The sequence below is a fragment of the Mus caroli genome, unplaced genomic scaffold (genome assembly GCF_978045245.1).
Source record: "Mus caroli unplaced genomic scaffold, Mus_caroli_1 scaffold_13, whole genome shotgun sequence".
Taxonomy (NCBI): domain Eukaryota; kingdom Metazoa; phylum Chordata; class Mammalia; order Rodentia; family Muridae; genus Mus; species Mus caroli.
The window spans coordinates 46452218-46474113 of NW_028227268.1; the positions used below are offsets into that span (position 1 = coordinate 46452218).

A 21896-nucleotide genomic window follows, 5' to 3' on the forward strand; every position below is an offset into this window, starting at 1 on the left:
TGATCCAGCCTTTAGCCACCCGCCAGTGTTCTAAATTCAAGAATTCGAGAATTAAAGACACAAAGGCATGCACGTACGCACGCACGCATGCCAGCTTAATTTTTAATATGCCTAACTTGCTCAGTGGCCGGGTACTTCCAAACCTCCCCTCAGCTAGCACAGACTCCCCTCTGGCATTCCTGAGTTAATACCTTCTAAATCAGTATTTTATTTTTGTGGCCCTGTTTCCTTCTTGGTAGCCTCCAATGGGGTGGCTTTCCCTTTACACCTACATTCCTGGATGATTTCTTTCCTGCAGCTCTTAAATCTCTCTGCTTCTAAGTCATGGAGAATCTGCCTGTTCTTCATCTCCTTCTGCCCCTTGCCCAGCCATTGGCTGTATGGCAGTTTTTTAGTACTGATCAAAGACAGCTGGGGGCAGGGACCCTCAGCATTTGGAAATAAGGCTTTGGGGAGATGAATTAAGACAAAGCATTAGAGCCAATTCCCAACAATCTTTTAATCTGGTCTAGTCTGGCCTATATCTGCATCACTGAGAGAGAGAGAGAGAGAGAAAATGGCCATTATAGGGCCCACAAAGAGCCCTGTAGGTAAAGATGCTTTCCAGGAAAGCCTAGCAGCCTGAGTTTGATGCTGTGAACCCATGTAACTCTGACCTTCACATGCACACTTGGCACCCTCATACCCACACACACAGTGCATATTTTAAATGCAGCACTCAGGAGGAAGAATCAGATGGATCCCTGATGGCCAGCCTGGTTTATAGAGTGAATCCAGATCAGCCAAGTCCTATCTCATAAAACAAAGTATAGCTCCCACCCCCCCACCCCCCAACTGCCTATAGAAACTTGCTGTTACATGAACAAGCCCTGGCACCTCACAGGTGCCAGGCAAGTACTGCTTGCTTCAGACAAGACACATACTACCATGCTACCACGAAGTTAAGAATTCTACTTTAACACTTCATATGCCAACTTCTGGGCACAATTTTAGTTAGCACACTGATGCCTCTGTAATGATGGACACTGGCACTTACATGAGCCACACGTGCGTACATTCATGTGCGTGTGCATGTGTGTGTCCGTCCATCACTGGGCCCCAAGCAGAAACCTAGGTTAAGAACATTTAGGTTGCTAAGGCTTAGATGATTCTTTCAGGCACTGAGATGCTGAAGCCATCCTTCTTCCCTGTCCCTCAGCTGCTGTGCTGTGATGCATGAGTCACTTCACCATGTCACGCAAAGTTTGAGTTCCATCAAAATTCTAACTTCTCTGGACCTGTGTTCTAGGTGAGGGCTTTTCTATTTGTCTTTAGCTCTTTAGAAGGCAGAGCCCCTTTCTCCTCTGTACTTTTGGGTTCTTGGTGTGTTGATAACCCCTGATAAAACAGATCCAAGCCCCCACCACCCAACCCTGGTTATTTTAATAGAATGATTCACCCCACCTCTTTGCTCTTCTGCCAAATATCCACACACATTGTGGTACTGGGAAGACAATGTCAGTCAGACCACAGAAAGGCAGATTAATGGAGTTTCACCCAACAGAGAGAGGCTTCTACACATCTAAATACTTCTCCAGGACCCTCAAAGTTTCTCTTTTGCCACAGACTCCACTCTCATGCAGTTTGAATGATTTATTGGTGTTTCTGCTAACGCTGCTACCCTTTCAGTGTGTTTCAGCCATCAGGAATCTTAAACCCATCCCCTACCAGTGGAGCCATGCTACTTCCTTGTGTCTGCCAAAATGCTCTTAGCATGGCTCATTTTTCTTCAGCTCTTCCACTTTAGCAATGTAGATCCTCATGGCATCCATCTTGGACATCCCTTTGTTTACCATCCAGGCCTCATATTTGGCCTTTGCTCTCACATCTGTGGCAGGAGGGACAGGGATGTTACAGTCGCCCTGGGTGGCCTGTTTGTAAAAGCTGTACACCAGCAGTTTCTCCTGATCACTCACAGGCCCCTTCAGCTGCTTGAGTGAAGCACAGGCCATTTCAAACTCCACTTGGCTCATTGGTATACCAGACGTAATGCTTCTGTGTTTTAAGTGAAGTGGGGTACTAGAAGAAAGTTGGAAATAAGCAAACCATGTTATTGTTAGGCCTTGGAAAGAAGGGGTAAAGAGATAATGTGTGGGATGAACACGGGGCGTTTGTGTGTTTAATAATGTACAAATCGAGGACCAGGAATCCATTCAATTGCTCCTGTCCTGCAGAGCTTTTTCCAGTGTGACTGCCCTTCAAAGTTATAAAAGCACCTATGAGCTCTGAAAGTTGACTCTGCTGTTGCCTATAGGAGACAGTGCAGCATGAAAAGCAAGCATATAGGGAATTTTGTGTGTCTTAGGATGGATGGGAGGAGGATGAATTCCGTGGATCCGCTGCTGGTTAGTACACAGCTGAAGGAAAGTTATTCCATGTGGGTGAATCGGGGGCGAGAGCTCCCCGGGGTTCCTGAGAGAGGGTGAATGAGGGGTCTGGACTAAGGGGTTCGACCTCCTGGCCTGAAGGGGTCAGGTTCTACATGGAGACAGCCAACAGTACCTGTGGTTAGAAGGCTGGGAAGCCTGGGCCGAGAGGGGGCGCTGTGGCTAGGGTGGCTTCGACGCTGCGAGCTTGTTGGAGAGGAGTACGCGTGCGCCTTGAACGGCAGCGGCTAGCAGAATACAACACGGAAGCGGAGAAGCGCTGTGGGCGGAGCCTGTGACGCGCCTGTAGCGCCGCCCTTTGTGCCGTGGCGCGGGCAACGCGTTCGCAGCCTTGGACTAGGAGGGGCGGTCTAGCCCGCCGCCAGCGTCGCCGCCATGGACCTAGGTGGGTTCCTGCTTGCGCCCCCCAAAGCACCTCCTGGGCAGGCCGAGGCTCTGCACTGCCCCTACGGTGCTCTCCCGAGCCCGCTCGGGAGGCTGGGGGCTTGAGTTTTGGGGGACCCGTAGTCGCGAGGCCGGCCTCCATCCTGTAGCCCCACCACACGACGGTCTCCTAGAGTCCTCCTCCGTCCTTCGTAGTGTCTTCCCAGTGGGAAACGGGAGCGAATATAGCATTGATTCTCCTGGAAATGCTCAGGGCTACTGCACGTGTTTCGGAAATGCCGGGCTGGGAGGGACGGACGTCCGGAGAGTTCTTCGTTATTAAATGACTGCCGAGTTAGTGAACATGTTACTTATTAGGTCTCCTAGTGCATAAAGCAAAGATACTGATACTGTCTTTCTCCCAGAGGCTTGGCGTTTTCTTTGCGACCACGTGCATAACAGGACCCCATTCGTTGACTCACGCATAGCGACCACCCCCCACCCCCAGCCCTCTCTTGTGAGCAGGGGTTGCGCAGCCTGAGATTTCACTTTTTAAATCCGAATTCGAGTGCTGCTTGGTTTGGAGTATCCTAGGCGAGGTCTGGAAGGAAGGCGGAGTTGATAGAAATCTGTGGCCATCTGCCAACCCTCTCCACCCTGCTAGGTGTGCTCTTTAGAGGGTAAGACTAGGAGGCCGTCCTGGGAAGTACTCCAAGATTTGCAAATAATACGCTGTGGAGAAATGTCTTTGTCCCTAGCCAGCTCTTTAGTGTGGAATGGTAGTTTCGTACCCTGCAGCTGTGAAGAGTGCTGCCAAGGCTTGACTCCCTAGTTGAGACGCCTTGCAAAGTTGTGCCTGGGCCTCTAGGTTCCCATCTCTAAAACAAGAAGTTAGTTTGACGATTAAATGATTTTTATAGGTGTCAAGCTGGGTGTGGTAGCTTATGTCTAATTAGCACTCTGGAGGCAGAGGCAGGAGGATCTCAAAGTTCTAGGCCGACCTGGTCAGTATAGTTTCAAGACAGTTCCAGCTATATAACAAGAGCCTATCTCAGAAAAAAATACAAGTATGCCACCCTACCCTGTGCCTACCAGGCACTTCCTAGCACCAGCTACTGATTTAAAAAAAAAAAAAAAAAAAAAAAAGCCTTTGAGTTTCCCCTGGCTATGAGCTAAGTCTGGGACTTTTCTCAAGGCACATGTTTGGCCGCAGACATTTATTTGCTCTGCTAAGCCAATGTCTAATGCAATAAAATGTCATTTACAGTTATAAGGAAGTGTGTTCGGGGGCCGCAGACCAACCTGAGCCAGAAAGCACCCTGCCGCAGCAGCCTAGGTGACACTGTGCAGACCAAGGTGGATTGCCTTCAGGTCTGGGTTTTATGGGAGTGCTGAGCCTTGATTTGGGGTGGGCAGGCAGTGACAGTAAATGGTTAGTGGCCAGGAGATTTTTTTTTAGTCGCTTGGTGTCAGTAATTTTTTTTTCCTGGGGGTAGGAGAAGTTTGAGACTGTAGGCATGATGTAGCCTTGGCTAGCCTGGAACTCAGTATGTGGACCAGGCTTGCCTCAAAAATATGCCTCACTAGAGCTGGGACTAACGGGATAGGCCCCCACAGCTGTTCACTGGAGTCAGTACTTTTGCTGCCGACTCTGGCCTATGAGGACAGATGTGTTTCTGGGAGCACAGAGGACTGAGGAGAGAGCTAGCAGTGACCTTGACAAAGTGTTGCTTCTAGGCCAGATTATACACTTTGGGAAAGACCTGTGCCCGTCTGTTTCTGCACTGGAGAAGACAAAATATTGACAAGACTAGTCCTGCATTTAAATCAGGCTTTCGATGGTCTGATTATGGTTAAGATAGCTTATATAACCCATCCAATTCTTCCATCCCTGGGAGATGCTTCAAAAAGGTAACAATACCAAAATAGTTACAAAAGTGTGATTAGTGTATGTCGTGTGTCATGTGGTTCCCATACCATGAAGATTATATTCTCATGTATGTGGACGGGAGACTCAGTAAAGTGTAAAGTCACATCATGTTTTAACTACTGAGTTAGGATTTGAATCCATTATCTTGATTAAACCCCCACATGGCCTCCCTTTAAATGTCAGTTCTTAAGTCAGTGAATGAGTGACCGCCGTCCTGATGTAATATTTGTTTTGTCCACTTCCTGGTTCCTACCACAGAGCCAGAACCTTCACCAGCTTGTCCTTTTTGACTGGAAGAAACTGCTGGGTGAACTTTTTCCCTGTAAGGCACAGAATGTTAAAACTTGTTGAAGCAGGAGTGTGCTTAGAAAGAAGGAAGGCAGGGCTCGGGATACAGCTCAGTGGTAGAGTGCTTGCCTGTTACATGCAAGGCTCTGAGTTCAAAAACAGGCTCAACTGAGTGTGGTGGCACAGGCTTTTAATCCCAGCACTCAGGATGTAGAGGCAGACAGATGTGAGTTCCAAGCCAGCCAGTTCATAGTGAGACCCTGTCTCAGAAACAACCAAAAAAACTAAGACAATAAGCACCTCCTACCCCCACCTCCCAAACAAAGACTGCCTATTGCATCTTCCATAGTCGGCCATCACTGGGCTCAGTTTTGTTTAGGTTGTTTGTTTGTTTGTTAATTACATTCTTGGTGTGTATGTGTGGATACCGCGGTGCACAAGTGTCAGTCAGAAGACAGCTTGTGGAGGTTACCATATCAGTTCTAGGGATCAAACTCAGGTTATCAAGCTTGGTGGCAGTTATCTTTAATCACGAGCCATGCCACTGGCCTCTGTCATGTCTTCTAATGCATAGGTGGTAGCACTGTCCCCTATCCTCTACGCACTGTAACCTCAGCAGTCCAGTTGTCCTCTTCACACTTTGCTGAGGGATCTTAGTCACTTCCTTGATTTTCATGGACTTCTCCGAGTTGGTACTGCCTACACTCACGTCAGGCCTTTTCTCCTGAACGCATCGCCATTGCTGAAAGACATCACTAAATGTTCTACCTCAAACTCTAGGTAACAGCACAGAACTTGTCTTCCCTTAAAGCTTGTCCTGAGGGGCTACGAGCGATGACTCTGTAGTTAAGAGCACATATGTTTCCTGTAGAAGTCCAGAGTTTAGTTCTCAGCAACCACACCAGTAGGCCCAGTCCAGCTCCAGAGGACCCAGCATCCTCTTCTGGCCACTGTGGAAACTGCATTCATATGCACAAACCCCACAGATACAAACACATAATTAAAATAGAATTTTGTAAACACTTGAAAGCCTGTTCTGAATCCCTCTCTGCTTCCTATTTCCAGAGGTACCATTTGTCTTGATATCCAGGCCAAAGATCTTAGAAACTGGTTTTTTGTTCCTCGGCCAAGACCTTTTGACCCCAGCCCTTTGTGAGCTCTTACTAACCATGCCTTCCCCTCCCATTGATGTCAAGACCGTAGCTGAAAGATGTCAAGGTCATCTTGATAATGATAGCCATCCAACGGCTGTTTCCTTCTCCTAGCTTCTCGCTAATCTGATAACTTCATTACCTCTTGGCTTTTCTGTGCAGGACCCTTGAATATCTGTGAGGAGATGACTATTCTGCATGGGGGCTTCTTGATGGCTGAGCAGCTGTTCCACCCCAAAGCCCTGGTACAGTTGACCAAGTCTGATTGGGAACACGTGGGACAGCCCATTGTGGAGGCCTTGAAGGAGATCTCCTCAGCCACAGCACATTCCCAGCCCTTTGCCTGGAAGAAGAAAGCACTGATCATCATCTGGGCCAAGGTTCTTCAGCCCTCCCCTGTCAGCCCTTCTGACACTGATACTCGGTGGCAGGAAGATGTATTCTTCTCCGTGGGCAACATGATCCCTACCATCAACCACACAGTCCTTTTTGAGCTGCTCAAGTCTCTGGAAGCTTCTGGACTCTTCATTCAGCTCCTAATGGCCTTGCCTACCACCATTGGCCGCTCAGAACTACAGAGCTTCCTGGAGCACATGACTGTTGACACATCTTCCAAGGATGTGGCCTTCTTCTTAGATGTCTGGTGGGAAATGATGAAGCACAAGGGTGACCAGCAGGACCCCTTGCTTTCCCAGTTCAGGACGATGGCCCATAAATACTTGCCATCCTCAGATGAGTTTTCCCACCCTCCAAAGAGGTTTAAGTCTGACCCAGATGTGGGTCCCACCATGCCTCTTTTGGCCATGTTGCTTAACGGGCTGAAGCAGATCCAAAAGAGAATCCTGTCCCTTGGAATGAAGTGCTGTGCATTAGCTAACTTGGCTGACATGCTGAGTGTGTTTGCACTTATGGAGGATGACACCCAGGAGGTGTCGGCCACTGTGTACCTAGACAAACTAGCTACAGTGATCTCTGTGTGGAATTCGGACACCCAGAACCCATACCATCGACAGGCCCTGGCAGACAAGGTAAAGGAGGCAGAGCGAGATGTGAGTCTCACCTCACTGGCCAAACTCCCCAGCGAGACTGTTTTCATGGGGTTTGAGCTTATGTACAACCTGCTGCAAGAGTGGGGTGCAGAACTGCAGGACATGCTCAACAGCAGTCAGGGAACAAATTATGACACCTACCGGCTGTGTGACAGTCTGACTTCCTTCAGCCAGAACTTGGAGCTCTACCTGGATACTACCAACATGCCCAAGGAGGAGAGGGAGGTGGTCTCAGAATTGGCTGAGTGTGTCAGGGACTTCCTGAGGAAAACCAGCAGAATGCTGAATGACAAGGGCCTTGAGGACATCACTGCCTCCATTGCCATGGCCATCATTGAGCAGAAGATGGACCGGCACATGGAAATGTGCTACATTTTTGCTTCTGAGAAGAAGTGGGCCTTTTCAGACGAGTGGGTTGCCTGCCTGGTTAACAACAGGTCTCTCTTCAGAGAACCAGACTTGGTCTTGAGTCTGCTGGAAACAGTGATGGAAGTCATCAGCTCTGATCGGGTTATCCCCCAGCCTCAGATCAAGCAGGTAATCTGCTTGACCCTGGAATGCTATGAAGACCTCTCTCTTCCAGACAAAAATAAAGTTCTTTCTGGTGTCCTGCATTATTTGGGGCCAAAGGGTCTCTCAGACAGGTTGTCTGATTACTTGGAGGGTTTTCAGGAAGACCTCAACACGACATTTAACCAGCTCGCACAGAGTACCTCTGAACAGGGCCTGGCTAAAGCTGTGGCCTCCGTGGCCCACCTGGTGATCCTGAACCCAGAAGTTGTGGTGAAGAAGATGTGTAGCCTAGCTGTGACCAATCTTGGCACACATAGGTTCTTGGCTCAGATTCTCACTGCCTTCCCTGCCCTGAAGTTCACAGAAGAACAAGGGCCAAATCCATGTACTAGTTTCATGGTGTCTTGCCTCAAAGAAACTGTCTGGACCAAGTTCTCTACACCCAAAGAAGAGAAGCAGTTTCTGGAGCTCGTAAGCTGCCTGACGAATCCTGTGAAGCCACAGGGGATTCCAGTGGCTGCTCTTCTGGAGCCAGATGAGGTGCTGAAGGAGTTTGTCCTGCCTTTCTTGATGTTGGACATGGAGGAGGTAGGCCTGAGTCTGAAGCTCTTCATCCAGACCCTCGAAGCCAATGCAGGCCTGGAAGAGTATTGGCTGCAGACCTGCTTCCCATTCCCTCTGCTCTTCAGCTTGTGCCAGCTCCTGGACAGCTTCAGCAAGTTCTGGCAGCTCCCCCGGGAGAAGCGCTATCTCACGCTGGACAGCAAGGATCTTGTGAGCCACATTCTGGAACTCCTCTGTGAGATCGTACTAGCCAACACAGAAACCTTCTCCCCAGACACCTGGGCCAAGTCCCTGTCCTGGCTCCACCGCAAATTAGACCAGCTAGATTGGACTGTGGGTCTGAGACTGAAGAACTTCTTTGAAGGCCACTTCAAGTGTGAGGTGCCAGCTACCCTTTTTGAGATCTGTAAGCTCTCTGAGGCCCAGTGGACCTCACAGGTCCACGAAGGGTATGGGCCTGGCACGGGCCTTCTCGCCTGGATGGAGTGCTGTTCAATCTCCAGCAGTATCTCTGACCAGATGTTATCCCTTCTGGTGATGGATGTGGGTAATCCTGAGGAGGTCAGACTGTTTAGCAAGGGCTTTCTGGTGGCCCTGGTACAAGTCATGCCTTGGTGTAGCCCCCAGGAATGGCAGTACCTTCAGCAGCTGACCAGGAAGCTATTGGAGAAACAGCTTCTTCATGTCCCTTACAGTCTAGAGTATATTCAGTTTGTTCCCCTGCTCAACCTGAAGCCTTTTGCCCAGGAACTTCAGCTCTCTGTTCTTTCTTTGAGAGTGTTCCAGTTTCTCTGCAGCCAGAGCTGTTGCAACTGGCTTCCTTTGGACGGTTGGAGCCATGTGGTCAAACTCCTCTGTAACAGTCTGACCAGTGTCCTGGATGCAGTCAGGTTGATGCAGTCCGTGGGTCCCTGGGCCCAAGGACAAGAAGGGGATCTTACTCAGGAAACCCTGTTTGTCTATACCCAGATGTTCTGTCATGTCCTGCATATCATGGCCATGCTCCCTCAGGAGGTCTGTGAACCCCTCTACGTGCTGGCCTTGGAAATCCTTACCTGCTACGAGACTCTAAGCAAAAGCAACCCTTCCGTCAGCTCCTTGCTCCAGAAGGTAGACGAGCAGCGCTTCTTAAAGTCTATCGCCAAGAACATTATCCCTGAGGAGCGGCGCCAAACCCTGCTACAAAAGATCAACAACTTCTGACCTGTCGAGGGCAGAACAAAGCTATGCGTCCGTCCACCATGGTGTTTCTGCAGGGCCCAAAGCTAAGAACAAACAAAGTTATGTGAAAGGAGTACAAGAGCAGTGTAAAGAAATAGTTTTCTTAGATATTTGTCACATACTACTTAAATAAAATTCTCTTGGGTTTAATCTTATCTTGAGCCTTTCTCAGAAGTTTGGGCTTAAATATGCTCCAAATTAGGTTTAGGTAGTCTTTAAGATCAAGTCAAGCCAGTAGGACAGGTATGGGAGTGTACACCTGTAGCATCAGCCTTCAGGAGGCTCAGGCAGAGGGTGGCAACTTGGACTCCATAGGAATATCCAAAAGTTAAAAAAAAGGCCAGCTGGGGAGGAACATGTTTGTAACTGAAATTCTCCACCTAGATTTGGCAGTAAGCCCAAAGTTGGAGCTACCGAGTTGGGGGGGGGGGGGGGACGGGACGTTATACGTTCTTTTTAGTGAGGCCCTCGTGGAGTCTTTTCAACTAGGCTTGGTAGTAGTACATCCTTATAATCCCAGCATTCAGGTAGCTGAAGTAGAAGGCTCAGTTCAAGACCAGCCTGGGCTACTAGCAAGCATTTTTGTATTCCATCTTCTTACCGAGGTTGTCTCATAAAGGGCAGATGTGGAAAGGGGCTCACTCAGCGCTGGTTGACTTGTGTGTCAAAGAGGCCCGCACCAAGGAACACTGTTAAGGGGGTAGTAACCATCCCCTCAGCACATCCGGGAGAGGTGCTAAGCCAGGGCTGGTGACTAGCTGGTGCCCTTGGAGGGTGGCTATAATTACCTTCTTCCTGGGGTGAGATTGTTTTGGTTTTGATGACTGAGTGGCATAGGCAACGATGCAGAAGCATAAAAATGAAAGCATAAGGTTTCCAGGGCCATATTACACAACTCTTAGAACTGGTTAGGGAGGTGAGAGGAAAGGTCCCATCACCTACTTACCCACACCCTCATCTAAAATGGTTTACTCCTCTGGTACTCTTCTCCCACATAATGGAAACTGTGGTCAGCAGGCAGGCAGGCAGGCAGGCTTCCACCCTCCCAACTTCTAGTTGGGATCCACCAGAGGAAGAAAAACCTGAAGTTATATGTGAGCACTGAGCCTGAACTCTGGGCACCTTCCATGTATCCTTTGGTACTTTGAACCAACATGTTGGACTATGAGTAAGACTTGCCTAGAGGCCATTCGCCTTCTGTGACCAGACTAGGAATTACCGAAAACGGTAGTCAGGCTGGGTCTCGGATGTTTGGGGAAGTCGGCGCCAGGGCACATAACAGATAGAGAATTTAGTGCAATTTAATTACTATATGGATGACTTGTGGATACAGTAAACAGGACAAAAAACACAAAACAGCATTTTTTATGTTTTTTAAATGGCACCTATTAAAGACTGAAACTCAAAAATTGAGATGCAACCATCCAGTCCTTTAGAAGTCCATGGACAGTGAATTATAAGGCACTGTAGTGTTTTTGCTGCCACCTGAAGTAGTGACAGCAGGTCCTCTCAACCCCAGCCTGTGGTGAGAGGATCTGTGCTACACCACATCCTACAGCACACAGCTAACAAACAGCACTGGTCCACAGGACATGCTCTGGCTCGTCTGGCTTCTCTGTTTTCTAGCTTTCTGTGGCTAGAACATTCAACACAGAAATGGGTCTGTCTTAGCAGGAAGCACTAGAAGCGCTGGCCTACAGGACACCTCAGAAGCTGGAGAGCAGACGTCTGTGTCCATTTTGTATGAAAGGGCAGTGTCAGTGTGGGATTACCCAGTAAGCTGCTGTAGAAGCCATCACTCCACCTTGTCCCTGGAGTTTCAGGCCAGTTTTTGGTGTGTGTGGACACAGAAAACTGGCCATGAGAGGCCATGCTAAAAAGGAAATGGTGTAGGTAACTGCTTTCGAGAAGCTCACAAGTTTGATACTGGTCTTTATACAAAGCCTGCAAAGATGCTGGCCTCTGCTGGCCTCCTGACCTACTCAAGTGCTTCAGGTTCTCAGCCCTGCCTCCTGCCCATTGTCAGTGAGCCCTTCTGACTAGAAGTCAGCAGGCATGAGAATTCATTGTTGATATACAGATAAGGACAAGGGCTGTCTAGTAAACGGTAAAAGACATACCCACGATGTCTTTCCTAGTATTGGAAAATGACACAGTTTCAATAACCAAGTTGTCACTTGCTTCTGACCCAGTATGGGTGTTGCCGGGTGTTGCCCTGAGTGGGTGGGAAGGGGAGAGCAGTGCTTCACCTCCCAGAACTCTCTTCACAGGCCCAAGGAAGGCTCCTCAGGCTTGCGTTAAAACTACTGCAGTGGGGCTTTGACAGGATCCAAGTTATCACCAGAAAACAAAACAAAAAGTGCTTTTGCAAAAGGCTGGTTAGGAGGAGGAGGTAATGGGGATTTTAAAAAAAGAAGACCAAAAATCCAGAGGTTTATCAACATCCAGAAGGCAGAGACTACCCCAGGCATGATTTGGTCCTTGGAATACTGAGGCAGCTAGTGTGAGTGCCTGACCCCTGAGAGTAATTAACCATCCTTTTTGGCTTTGGCAGTGTCAAAGAGCCGGGCTGCCTTCTTGCACAGCAGTGAGAACCAGTAGAGCTGGGGAGAGATGAGGATGGCATTGGCCATGTTGCAGTGTAAAGGGATATTAAATGGCACTTGGAGCAGGCTTAGTCCTTTTTGTTGGCCATAGGACCAGTACATGAATGGGAACAGAAGGATCCGGCAGAACAGAAAGGTGGTCACCGTGAGGATTCCATTGACCTTGTAAAGAAGTGTATGCTGCTGCTTTAGCTGTAAGAGAAAGGGACCAAGAGGATGGGTTATTAGGGTATGGAGCCCAGCCTCACGAGAGTTAAGCAGGCATGTACAAATCAAGGCCTACAGTGATAAATTGCTTAGCACCTGGACACACACACACACACACAAGCACGTTTCCATGCATGTGCTTATGGGCCAGAAGATGTTATGTTGTCTTCATCTCACTCTCTTAAGACGGGGTCTCACTGAACCCAGAGCTCACCCTTTTAGCTAGGTTGCACACTCAGCCATGCCAAGCTGGCACTTGCTTGTGACTCAGCATTATGGCTGTTGCCCTGAATAGGTACCTGTGCAGCAAGCTGTCTTGCCCACTGAGCTATCTCCTCAGTCACAATATATAACCTCTTAATTTTACCAAAAGTGACCTAAGTCACCCCCCCTTTGTAGATATATAAGAATGATTGATTACATCATGGCCAGGAAAAATAATTCAAGTGTGTGTGTGTGTGTGTGTGTCACTTGGGTCAGATCAAGTCTTAGGGTTTGGATGGTGAAGTAATATATCAAAGGGTCTCTTTACTCAGCACTGTGATCTCTCCAAATCCCAATCTGCTTCCTCCTTCATTACCTCTGCTGTGTCACATATACACACACCTGGATCATTATTCTGGCCAGCGACACAAACGGAGTACTCAATTCTGCTGTGAAGATGCATCCGACAAAGAAGTCTCCAAGGTCTCCTCGGAGCTTCTGCAGAGAGAAAAAAAAAGAAACGAAGATGTGGAGGTTAAAGAAGCCACTGGAAGGAAAATCTAGGGCTACAGGGAAAAGATAACCATGAATAACCATAGCCTTCTCCTGAAGGGAGAAAAATGTAACAGGCAAGTAGCCATCCAGTTATATCCTGTTGCTTCTCTGGCAGTCAGTTCTTGGGGAAGATCCAAAGGCAAATGCAGATAGGCTACAGCAGGCTTCCTCTGGTTTTAGAGACAATAGGGAGGAGCTCTGCTGCCTGTTTCTGTATGTCAAAGACACTGGGCCTGTTCAACTTAACAAAGTATATGCTAGAAGGCAAAGTCCTTACCAAATGGCTCTTGTTTTTCTTCCTAAAATAGCAGTCTAGCTCCTGGAACACCTGCTCAATAATAGGGATAAGAAAATTTGGGGCAAAAGAGAAGGCTCAGCCAGTAAAGGCAATGGCCTATAGGCCTGATGACCTAAGTCTGACCCACCTATAGGACCTGTGCAACAGAAGGAGAGAACTGACTCTTGCAAGTTGTCCCTTGACCTCCACACTTGTTCCCGTATATATACACACAAAGTAAATAAGAAAATAATAGAGTGCTGGAGTACACGCTTTAATCTCAACACTCAGAGACAGGAAGATTGCTATGTAGGTCTATATGGTAAGACCTGGTCTTAGAAAATAAACAGGGGCTGGTGAGATGGCTCAGTGGGTAAGAGCACCCGACTGCTCTTCCAAAGGTCCAGAGTTCAAATCCCAGCAACCACATGGTGGCTCACAACCATCTGTGACGAGATCTGGCGCCTTCTTCTGGAGTGTCTGAAGACAGCTACAGTGTACTTACATATAATAAATAAATAAATCTTTAAAAAAAAAAAAAAGAAAATAAACAAATAGGGCTGGAGAGATGGCTCAATGGTTAAGAGCTCTTTCAGGGAACCAGAGTTTGATTCCCAGAACCTCTGTCAAGCACTTCAGAACTACCTGGATCTCTAGCTCCAAGTGATCTGATGCCACTTCTGGCCTCCACGGGTACTTACACATCCACATAAATAGATAATCTCTAAAATAAACAATGTTGAACCAGGCGGCAGTGGTGTCTACCTTTAATCCAAGCACAGAGAAAGCAGAAGCAGGGAGATATCCGAGTTCGAGGCCAGCCTGGTCTGATCTTTAGAGTGAGTTCCAGAACAGCCAGGGGTACACAGAGAAACCATGTCTTGAAAAACCAGGAAAAAAAAATGCTGAATCCTATTGGTGGTGTAGGCCTATAATTCTAGCTACTTGGGAAGCTGAGGCAGGACTACAAGGTCAAGGCCAATCAACTATTTCAAAAAGTAGAGAGAGTTGGGGACACAGATGCACACAGTGGTAGACTGCTTTCCCAGCAGTGGTGAGGTGCTAGTTTCGTTACTGGTACTGGAAAAAATAAGAAATAGGGCTGGAAACATAGCTCAGCAGTCATGAGCAATGGCTGCTTTTCCAAACGACCCAGGCTTAATTCCCACCCATGTGGTGGCTTCAAACCATCAGTAACTCCAGTTCCAGGGAATCCAGCACTCTTGACCTCTGCAAAAGCCTCCAGGCAAGCAAGTAGTACACAGACATACAAGCAGGCAAAAACACCCATACACATAAAACAAAAACAAATCTTTTAAAAAGAAAGTGTTGGCTAGAAGCCATAAACATTTCAGGCAGCAGGGTTTCCCCCACTACTTGCATGGGAGACCAAATTCAATGAAGCAGTTAGAGCAAGGAGGGTGCACATAGTACGAAAGGGAAGAAAGAGTGTTCCAACTCCTAAGAAAGAAATGGTCAAGACATACAGTTCAATGGCAGAGTGGTTAAGGCTGCTGTCCTGTGAGACCATACCTGTGAAATAGGTACAAGGAATAACAGAATGACCGCATGATGTGTGACCATAAGGCGGTTTTCAATCAGGAAGTTTCGGATAATGGTGGTGCGTGTGAGTTTCTGGCTTTTGGTTCGGCACCGTTCGCAGCAGTACATGGCATAGAAGTCATAGATCATATATGGAATCAAAAACCAGACATATTCTGTGGCAAGCCAGTGCCTAAAAGAAAGCACAGAGACAGACTCTAAAATAACCATAGAAGTCAATGAAGCACAAAGCCAGTCTCTTCACTGGTTCCCTTCACCTCTGCCTTCAGTCAGCTACTGTTACTCTCAACACTTCAGAGTGAAGAGGGTGATCCTGCTAAGGAGAGTGTCTCTAGATTAAAAACCAAATTCGTGAGGGCCAACGTTGAGAAGCAGGAATTCACTCTGCCTGTATATACAGGTAGTTTGCTGTAACTATTTGCTTGGTTCAACTACTTATCTACAGTAGGCTTCAAGCATTTTCATAGAAACTGACTTTGATGGAGATAAATTTCCAAATGATTCAGCAGCTCCGCCAAGGAACTGGTTTGGAAGGTGTTCTAAATCACATGTCCAACCTTTCCAGTTTAACTCCTCAGTTGCTCAACAGCTGGGAGTTTCTGAAACCTCCTGGATCTACGCATTTTTTTTTTCTTCTTGCTTCTCCATGTCCCGTTGTAGACAGTTTGTAGGAAGCAGTTCTGGCCATGTTGTTTTCAGATCTATAGTTAATCCTGGGTTCCATTCATTTATAAAAATAGATGGTCCAGTGATTTAAGGTGCTTACCACTAAGCCTCATGGCCCCTCAGTTCACTCCCCAGGACCCACATGGTAGAAGCTGAGAATCAGTTCCTGCTAGTTTTCTGTCTTCCACAAACACAGCATGGCATGCATGCAAACACATAATGAATAAATTTAAAGTTTTTTTTTTAAAAATGTCTAGAAGTACGCCTGGACTTCAAGGACCACATCACAGCAACTAAATCCCAAGAGAAGCTGGGACAGAAGATGTCCATTTCCTGGCCTGATTTTGGACACATTATCTGTTCCTGTTAAGTTGCCCAGTAGAAGTGAAACATTTGCTGGGCCAAAATGATGATTTGTTATTGTTCAAGCATGTACAAGAAAGGCTATCTCTGCACTTACCAGTATCCACAAAGATTTCATGTAAAGAAACATGTAAATTGGAATTTGTTCTATGCTGGGAGGCTTAGACTCACTTAGTAAATTTCTTAGCAGCTGTGTTAGAAGAGGAAACTCATTGTATAGTTCTCAAACTACCTAAGCATCAGAGTCACCTGCAGGCTTGGGAAGCACTCTGCTCCCCAGTGACTAGCCATGCCTAGGATCAAATCTGTACTTTCCACCTTATCTCAGGTGATTTTCCAAGGAGCCAATCCACTGAACTGCAGCATCAGGAATCTAGAGAAGGTGCAATGTGAGACTCTGTTACTGAATAATTCCCCATTTATCACAGCATGGCTCAATTAAAAAAAGAACAGAAGAGAGGCAAACAATTAACAATGGCACATTTAATACACGTGTAGGCAAATCAATTAGCTAGCTGCTTCTATCTGGGTCAAAAGATCCAAGACCTAATGCCTATCAATGGATTCATTACTTAGAGCAATTTCAAGTAAAATAACTATCAAGCACAGGCATGGTGGTACACACTTTTAATCCCAGCACTGAGAATGTAGAGGCTGGTGGATCTCTGAGTTTGTGGCCAGTCCAAACTACCTAGTGAGACCCTGTTTCAAAAAGAAGAGATATAAGAGAAAACAACAACAACAACAACAAAACAAAACAAAACAGGAAATGGTGACAGCCTAATCAAGCCCACGTAAGATCCCAGGCCACTGAGAGACAGTATCATTCTCTCCTCTGCCTCCTCTTCCAGCAGGGAAAACAGGACCTGCAGGGTGGAAAATCAAGAGAGGCCGACCAACTTTCTCTGGGCTCCTGCCCGTCATCCTTTAGCTTCTCTGGAAGAAAAAGTGGTTTGAAGAGCCCAAGTGGGAAGATAAATAAGAGCATCTTAGTGTGGTGGCACATCTGCTTGTTATTCCACGCTTGGGAGACAGATGGAGGAGGATTGTCACAAGTTCCATGCCAGTCAGGTCTACAGATAAAACAAAAGCACCACCGCCACCCATATCTAAACAGGATAGTCCATCCTGGTCTTAATTTATGATTTGTCCTACTTAAGTGCTATAGATAACACTTTCTGGCCTGATTTGGGCACAAATGTTTCGGTTTTCTGAAGGTACCAGAGACCTCTTTTTTATCTTGAGCAAAGGGGGAAAGCAAGAGCAGCATCTGCGGGCAAGAGAGGGTGGACCTCGAGGTCAGAAGTTGGTCACAGACACTGCTACTATCTCTGCTAAAGGCTGTTCCAGAGGAAGAACCCAGAGAACATTTAAAAGAACCAAAAGCCATCCTCCCACTCATAAAGAGGGACTGTCAGACCACACTGTCCTTTAACGCATTACTTTAAGTCGGGCTCAGTTTCTTGCTCTATAGCATTTTTCCACTTTCCCCTCGGTTCTCTTAAAAGTGGGATGTTGGAAGCAGCAAGAGGAAAGCACTAATTAGGGTGCACTGGTTTTACCACCAGGCAATCACATACATCATAGCATGACAAAGAATTAGTATCCGTGAGCCACTAAGATGTTAAAATTTGGGGTGGGAGGGGCCCTCAGCCCGGGTGTTTGTACTTCCCACCTCGGAAGGGACTTTACCTGTCTGAGACCACGTTCTTGCAGGAGATGATGACGGTGAGCCCCGCCCCGGTGGCCAGCACTGCCTGCACGGAGGACACTAACCTAAGGTGGGGCAGAGAAGAGAAACCAAAGAAAGCGTTCTTACTCCAGGACTACGGACAGCACAAAGCACGAACTCCAACCTGCCTTTCCCGGGCCGAGGCGCCCTCCAGGGCGGCCATGGCGCCGCGATGCCCAGAGCAAGGGCAGCGGGCGGGAGTCGCACACTCCCTGCCCTTCCCGCCCAGGTCCGCTGCGAACCGAGGGGCGCTTCCCGTCGCCCTCTTCCCGCCCGCAGCCCCGCGCAAGTCCGCAGCAGAGGGCAGCGCCCCGCCGGGGCAGGCGGCGGAGTGTGATACCTGGTGCCGACCGTCAGGCAGTCGTCTTCCGTCCATCCGGGCCGCAAACGGTGCAGCGCCCAGATGCTGAGCGCGAAGAGCCCGGGGAAGAAGAGCGCGCCGCTGGCTAGAGTCAGCAGCATGGATGCGGGTGCGGCCGCTCTCTGCGCGGCGTGCTCCGGGCTGGCGGCTTGGCCGGCTCTCCCTATTTCTAATCTCCACCCGCCCCGCCCGGCCGCCGCCACTCGGGCCCCGCCGGCACTGGCCGCCCGCCCGCGGCGCTCCCCCGCGTGATCAGCGCGCCGGCCACGATAGGCGCGGGCAGGAGCTGGGGCGGGGTCTAGTTGTGAGGCTGCCTGGTCCCCTCTCTGTCCCCGCGGGCGCGGGCAGGGGCCTCCCTGGACGTGCACGATGCTGTCCTGGATCCCAGGTCTCTGGCCGAAGGACCGGGTGGGCTATGGCCATCTGTTCTCATACACCGAGCTAGCATTGTCGCTTCCAAAGGGAGTGACAGTCACAGAGTGGCTTCTCAGGGATGAATCCCCAGAGGCTTCAAAGCCTGTGTTTCCTCCCTGCTGTGGAACTTATGGACCTCTTGGCTTTCGGTCCAGATACTACCTGAGTCTTGGAAACTGTGTTGAGGATTACAGCTGTGCCCTTATTTAACAGTTCTTGGACCAAGTGATTCCACTTTAATTTAGCACCTTGAAACTTGCGAGACAGTCCAGTTGTCTCAGTATCGCTAGCTTTTCTTGGGAGAGAAACTGCTTTGGTTTGTAGCTTCCTAACTTCATAAATGTGTGAATGTGTGGGTAGGTGGGTCTTACAATTCATTAATGCCCAGTAACATCGAAAAGTACTACAGGTCTCTTCAAATCACCGGCATGAATACTGCTCTGCAAAGTCTCATTAGAGTGCTTTGGCGGGAACAACTGGGCTCAGCCATTCTGGGCCACGTATTTCCTCAACTGTGGAGGGAGGAAGCTGGATACATGCCCTTCAAGGCTTTTCCAGTTGGGAAGTCTTGTGATTCGCTATAAAATAACAGATGGTTTCTGAAAGATGCCAATAAATTAACATTCGGTTAATGGTATAGAAATATAACAAACATATCTTTTGCTTGTTTCAATTTGTATATAATTATTGAGTCTGAGATTTTCTAAACTTTAAAAGGTAACTCCTCTTTTATATTGTAATTTTACTATTGCTAGGCTGTGATCCCTTTTGGGTGAAGACAGCTCTTCATATCTCCCTATATGTTGCTAATGTGAGTTTAGTTGAAATTAAAGTAACAAAGCTCAAAGAGAATCGGGCTGTCATGCACTTAGGGCAGGCTGCATCTCTGCTTCCCCAGTCCCCATAGACAGTAAAATGAAAAGGACTCTTCAGTTTGGTACCAGGGGGACTCACAAATAAGACTCAGTGTGAACATCTATCTGTAAACTTCATTCTCTCCAGAAAACATCTTTCTGCATCCCACTTTCTATCCCCTATGCATGCATCCTGGTCATCTGCAGCTCTCTCTGTGACTTACCCTCTCAGCTAGGAGAGATAAGCAGCATGTAAGAAGCATGCTAACACTGGCCACTCCTAGACTCCCAGCAACAGGTGTTTCATATATGGAAATAAAAGAAAAATCGGCTTCCAACATTGTGTCCAAAGAAGTCACCACGGTGTTTAGATGGGTTCACTATAAAGTCAATAAGCATAAATTTGAACTTGTTTTTTCAGGTGATCAAACTCCTTTGGGAAAATGATAACGCTGAACCAAAAGTGCCAAGCCCTAAGGGAAGGGAGGAGGGAACACTGAACTAAAGTAATAATAAATGAAAGCCACGCCTTTGATCCCAGCACTAGGGAGGCAGAGGCAGGTGGATCTCTTGGTCCAAGGCCAGCCTGGTCTACAGAACGAGTTCTAGGACTGTCAGGGCTACACAGAAAAACCCTGTCTCAAAACAACCACAGCAAACCAAGCAAAGGCCACTAAACCCGTCCATCCTCCAGAATATGTTTTTGCCATGTTGAATATCCAGCCTGCAGCCTTACACTTGTCAAGCATGTGTTTAACTACCTAGCTACATTCCCAAACCACTCCAAGCCTTCAAGCCTTAACAAACATTTTCTCCTCCACAAAGGTGCTTCTGTTCTGCCAGACAGATTTATAAATTCATTTTCTAATGAGCCTTTAAAAAAAATAACATAAGATCTCTAAAATGTAGCCCTGCTAACCTGGAACTCACTTTGTAGACCATGCTGGACTCAAACTCACAGAGATCTACTTAGTTCTGTTGTCTTTGTATTCTATATCTCAAACTGGCATGGAACCTTTCAAGGGTTCAATAAATGATATTTTAAGACTGTATGTCAAAAACTATACAATATGCTAGGCACTGCATCAGACACTTTGCATGAGTGAACTAAAACCCCATGACAAATCTGCTACTGTTTGAGAGAGACAGGAAGGGGAAATGGGAGTCAGACCAGAGCAATTAAAAAACTACTCCAGGCACACTGCTGGCAGCAAAACTGAGCTTGAGCTTAGTACTTTCTGCCTTCTGCTTAACGAGTGGATTGCTTTTAAACTTGATAATGAAGAGTAATGCTCTTTTTCAATATGGTTTCAGAGTAATAACTACATAATTACTGTTCCTCATTGTTCACTTGCAAATTTTAAGTGTAGGAGTTTATGGACACTAATGCTTTTTAAAAGTGTGTGTGTGTGTGTGTGTGTGTGTGTGTGTGTGTGTGATGTACAGCCATAACACATAGAGGTTGGTCAGAGGAACAAGAGTCCTGCTCTATCACCCCGGCCTTATTCCTTTGAGGCTGGGTCTTTCAGCGAACATGGAGTGAGGTCAGCTGCCAGCAAGCCCAGGAATTCTGTTTTCATTTCTAACAGCCCTGGGGTTAGAGTGTCCACACCACACCTAGCTTTCTGTGTGGGTGCTAGGGATTCAAACTCAAGCCTTTATGCTTGCACATCAATCACTTTCAGACCCCGACCTTTGCCCCAGCCCTAATGTTACTATTAACACTAAAGAGAAACATTGTATTACTCTTTGCTCACAAAGAAACCTCAATGTGAACCGGAAGCTGACTTGCCACCCTGTGAAATGAAAGGACTCCAATTAAAACCCGGGCTGCCCGATGGAGTTCTGCCGCCTGGTGGAGTTCTAGGGTTATTTCAACAGCTTCCCACCACAGTGCCATCACTTTCTGGACTTTAAAATGTGCTAATTGTATGGGTTTCCTGAGTGGAACTTGGGTCCTATGTGATAGTACACATTTGTAATCCTAGCATTTGGGAGGCTAAAGCAGGAGGATTGCAATAAATTCAAGACAAGCCTGAGATACATAGCAAGTTCCAGGTGAACTGGGCCATATAACAAGATTCTGTTTCAAAACAAAAACAAAACAACCAACCAAACAACAACAACAACAAAACAAGGGTGAAACTTGGATGCTAATTGCTAAGTTAAGACTCCTTCCCAGGCTCAGATTCTCACTGGGGCTGGGGAGCCCGCTTGGTGAACTGTAAAGCACCTGTTGCATTAAGCAGAAGGCCCTGACTTCCATCCTCAGAGCCCCTGTCAAACATCAACTTTGCATAGTGGTGAGCTTGAGGCTCCAGCTCTAGAGAGACAGATCCCTGTGGCTTGGAGTACAATCAGTCTAGCCTATGGACAGCCCTGGGCCAATGAGAGACCGTCTCAAAAACACAATCTGAAAGGCACTTGAGGATTGAAATTTGAGGTTGTCTTCTGGCCTCCACTGACACAAATAGACAGACAGACAGACAGACAGACAGACACGAGTCTCTCTTTGAACAGGAAATTCACAAAGATCCAGTTTGGGAAGGCTGCGTGAGGAGTCTACTGTTGTAGTATATGATCCTCTTT

At 47.5% G+C, this 21896-nt stretch overlaps 3 protein-coding genes across 5 annotated transcripts in view; 1 reads left to right on the forward strand and 2 right to left on the reverse strand.

Moving 5' to 3' along the window:
• Positions 1 to 1627: 1627 nt before the first annotated feature.
• Positions 1628 to 2654, reverse strand: LOC110305102 (diazepam-binding inhibitor-like 5). Its single transcript, XM_021176890.3, has 2 exons — positions 2542 to 2654; positions 1628 to 2058 (listed from the first exon to the last, which is right to left on the reverse strand). The coding sequence occupies exon 2, from the start codon at positions 2010 to 2012 to the stop codon at positions 1749 to 1751; it is 264 nt and encodes an 87-aa protein (XP_021032549.1). The 5' UTR covers positions 2013 to 2058; positions 2542 to 2654; the 3' UTR covers positions 1628 to 1748.
• Positions 2655 to 2704: 50 nt separating this feature from the next.
• On the forward strand, positions 2705 to 9671 carry Gemin4 (gem nuclear organelle associated protein 4). Its single transcript, XM_021176883.2, has 2 exons — positions 2705 to 2811; positions 6321 to 9671. Exons 1-2 carry the CDS (start codon positions 2802 to 2804, stop codon positions 9485 to 9487), a joined length of 3177 nt encoding a protein of 1058 aa, XP_021032542.1. The 5' UTR covers positions 2705 to 2801; the 3' UTR covers positions 9488 to 9671.
• Positions 9672 to 10522: 851 nt separating this feature from the next.
• Tlcd3a (TLC domain containing 3A) overlaps positions 10523 to 21896 on the reverse strand; it is a 29730-nt gene continuing 18356 nt past the window's right edge. Inside the window, exons 1-5 of one of the 3 annotated variants that reach the window (XM_021176887.3) lie at positions 18019 to 18244; positions 17639 to 17722; positions 14888 to 15089; positions 12925 to 13020; positions 10523 to 12303 (exon numbers count right to left, since the gene is read on the reverse strand). In XM_021176887.3, coding sequence (XP_021032546.1) covers positions 12034 to 12303; positions 12925 to 13020; positions 14888 to 15089; positions 17639 to 17722; positions 18019 to 18140 — 774 coding nt within the window. In that variant the 5' untranslated portion in view covers positions 18141 to 18244 and the 3' untranslated portion in view covers positions 10523 to 12033. Of the gene's footprint in view, positions 12304 to 12924; positions 13021 to 14887; positions 15090 to 17638; positions 17723 to 18018; positions 18245 to 21896 lie in introns of those variants that run through there. The other 2 variants (XM_085829815.1, XM_021176889.3) reach the window with 2 other exon arrangements.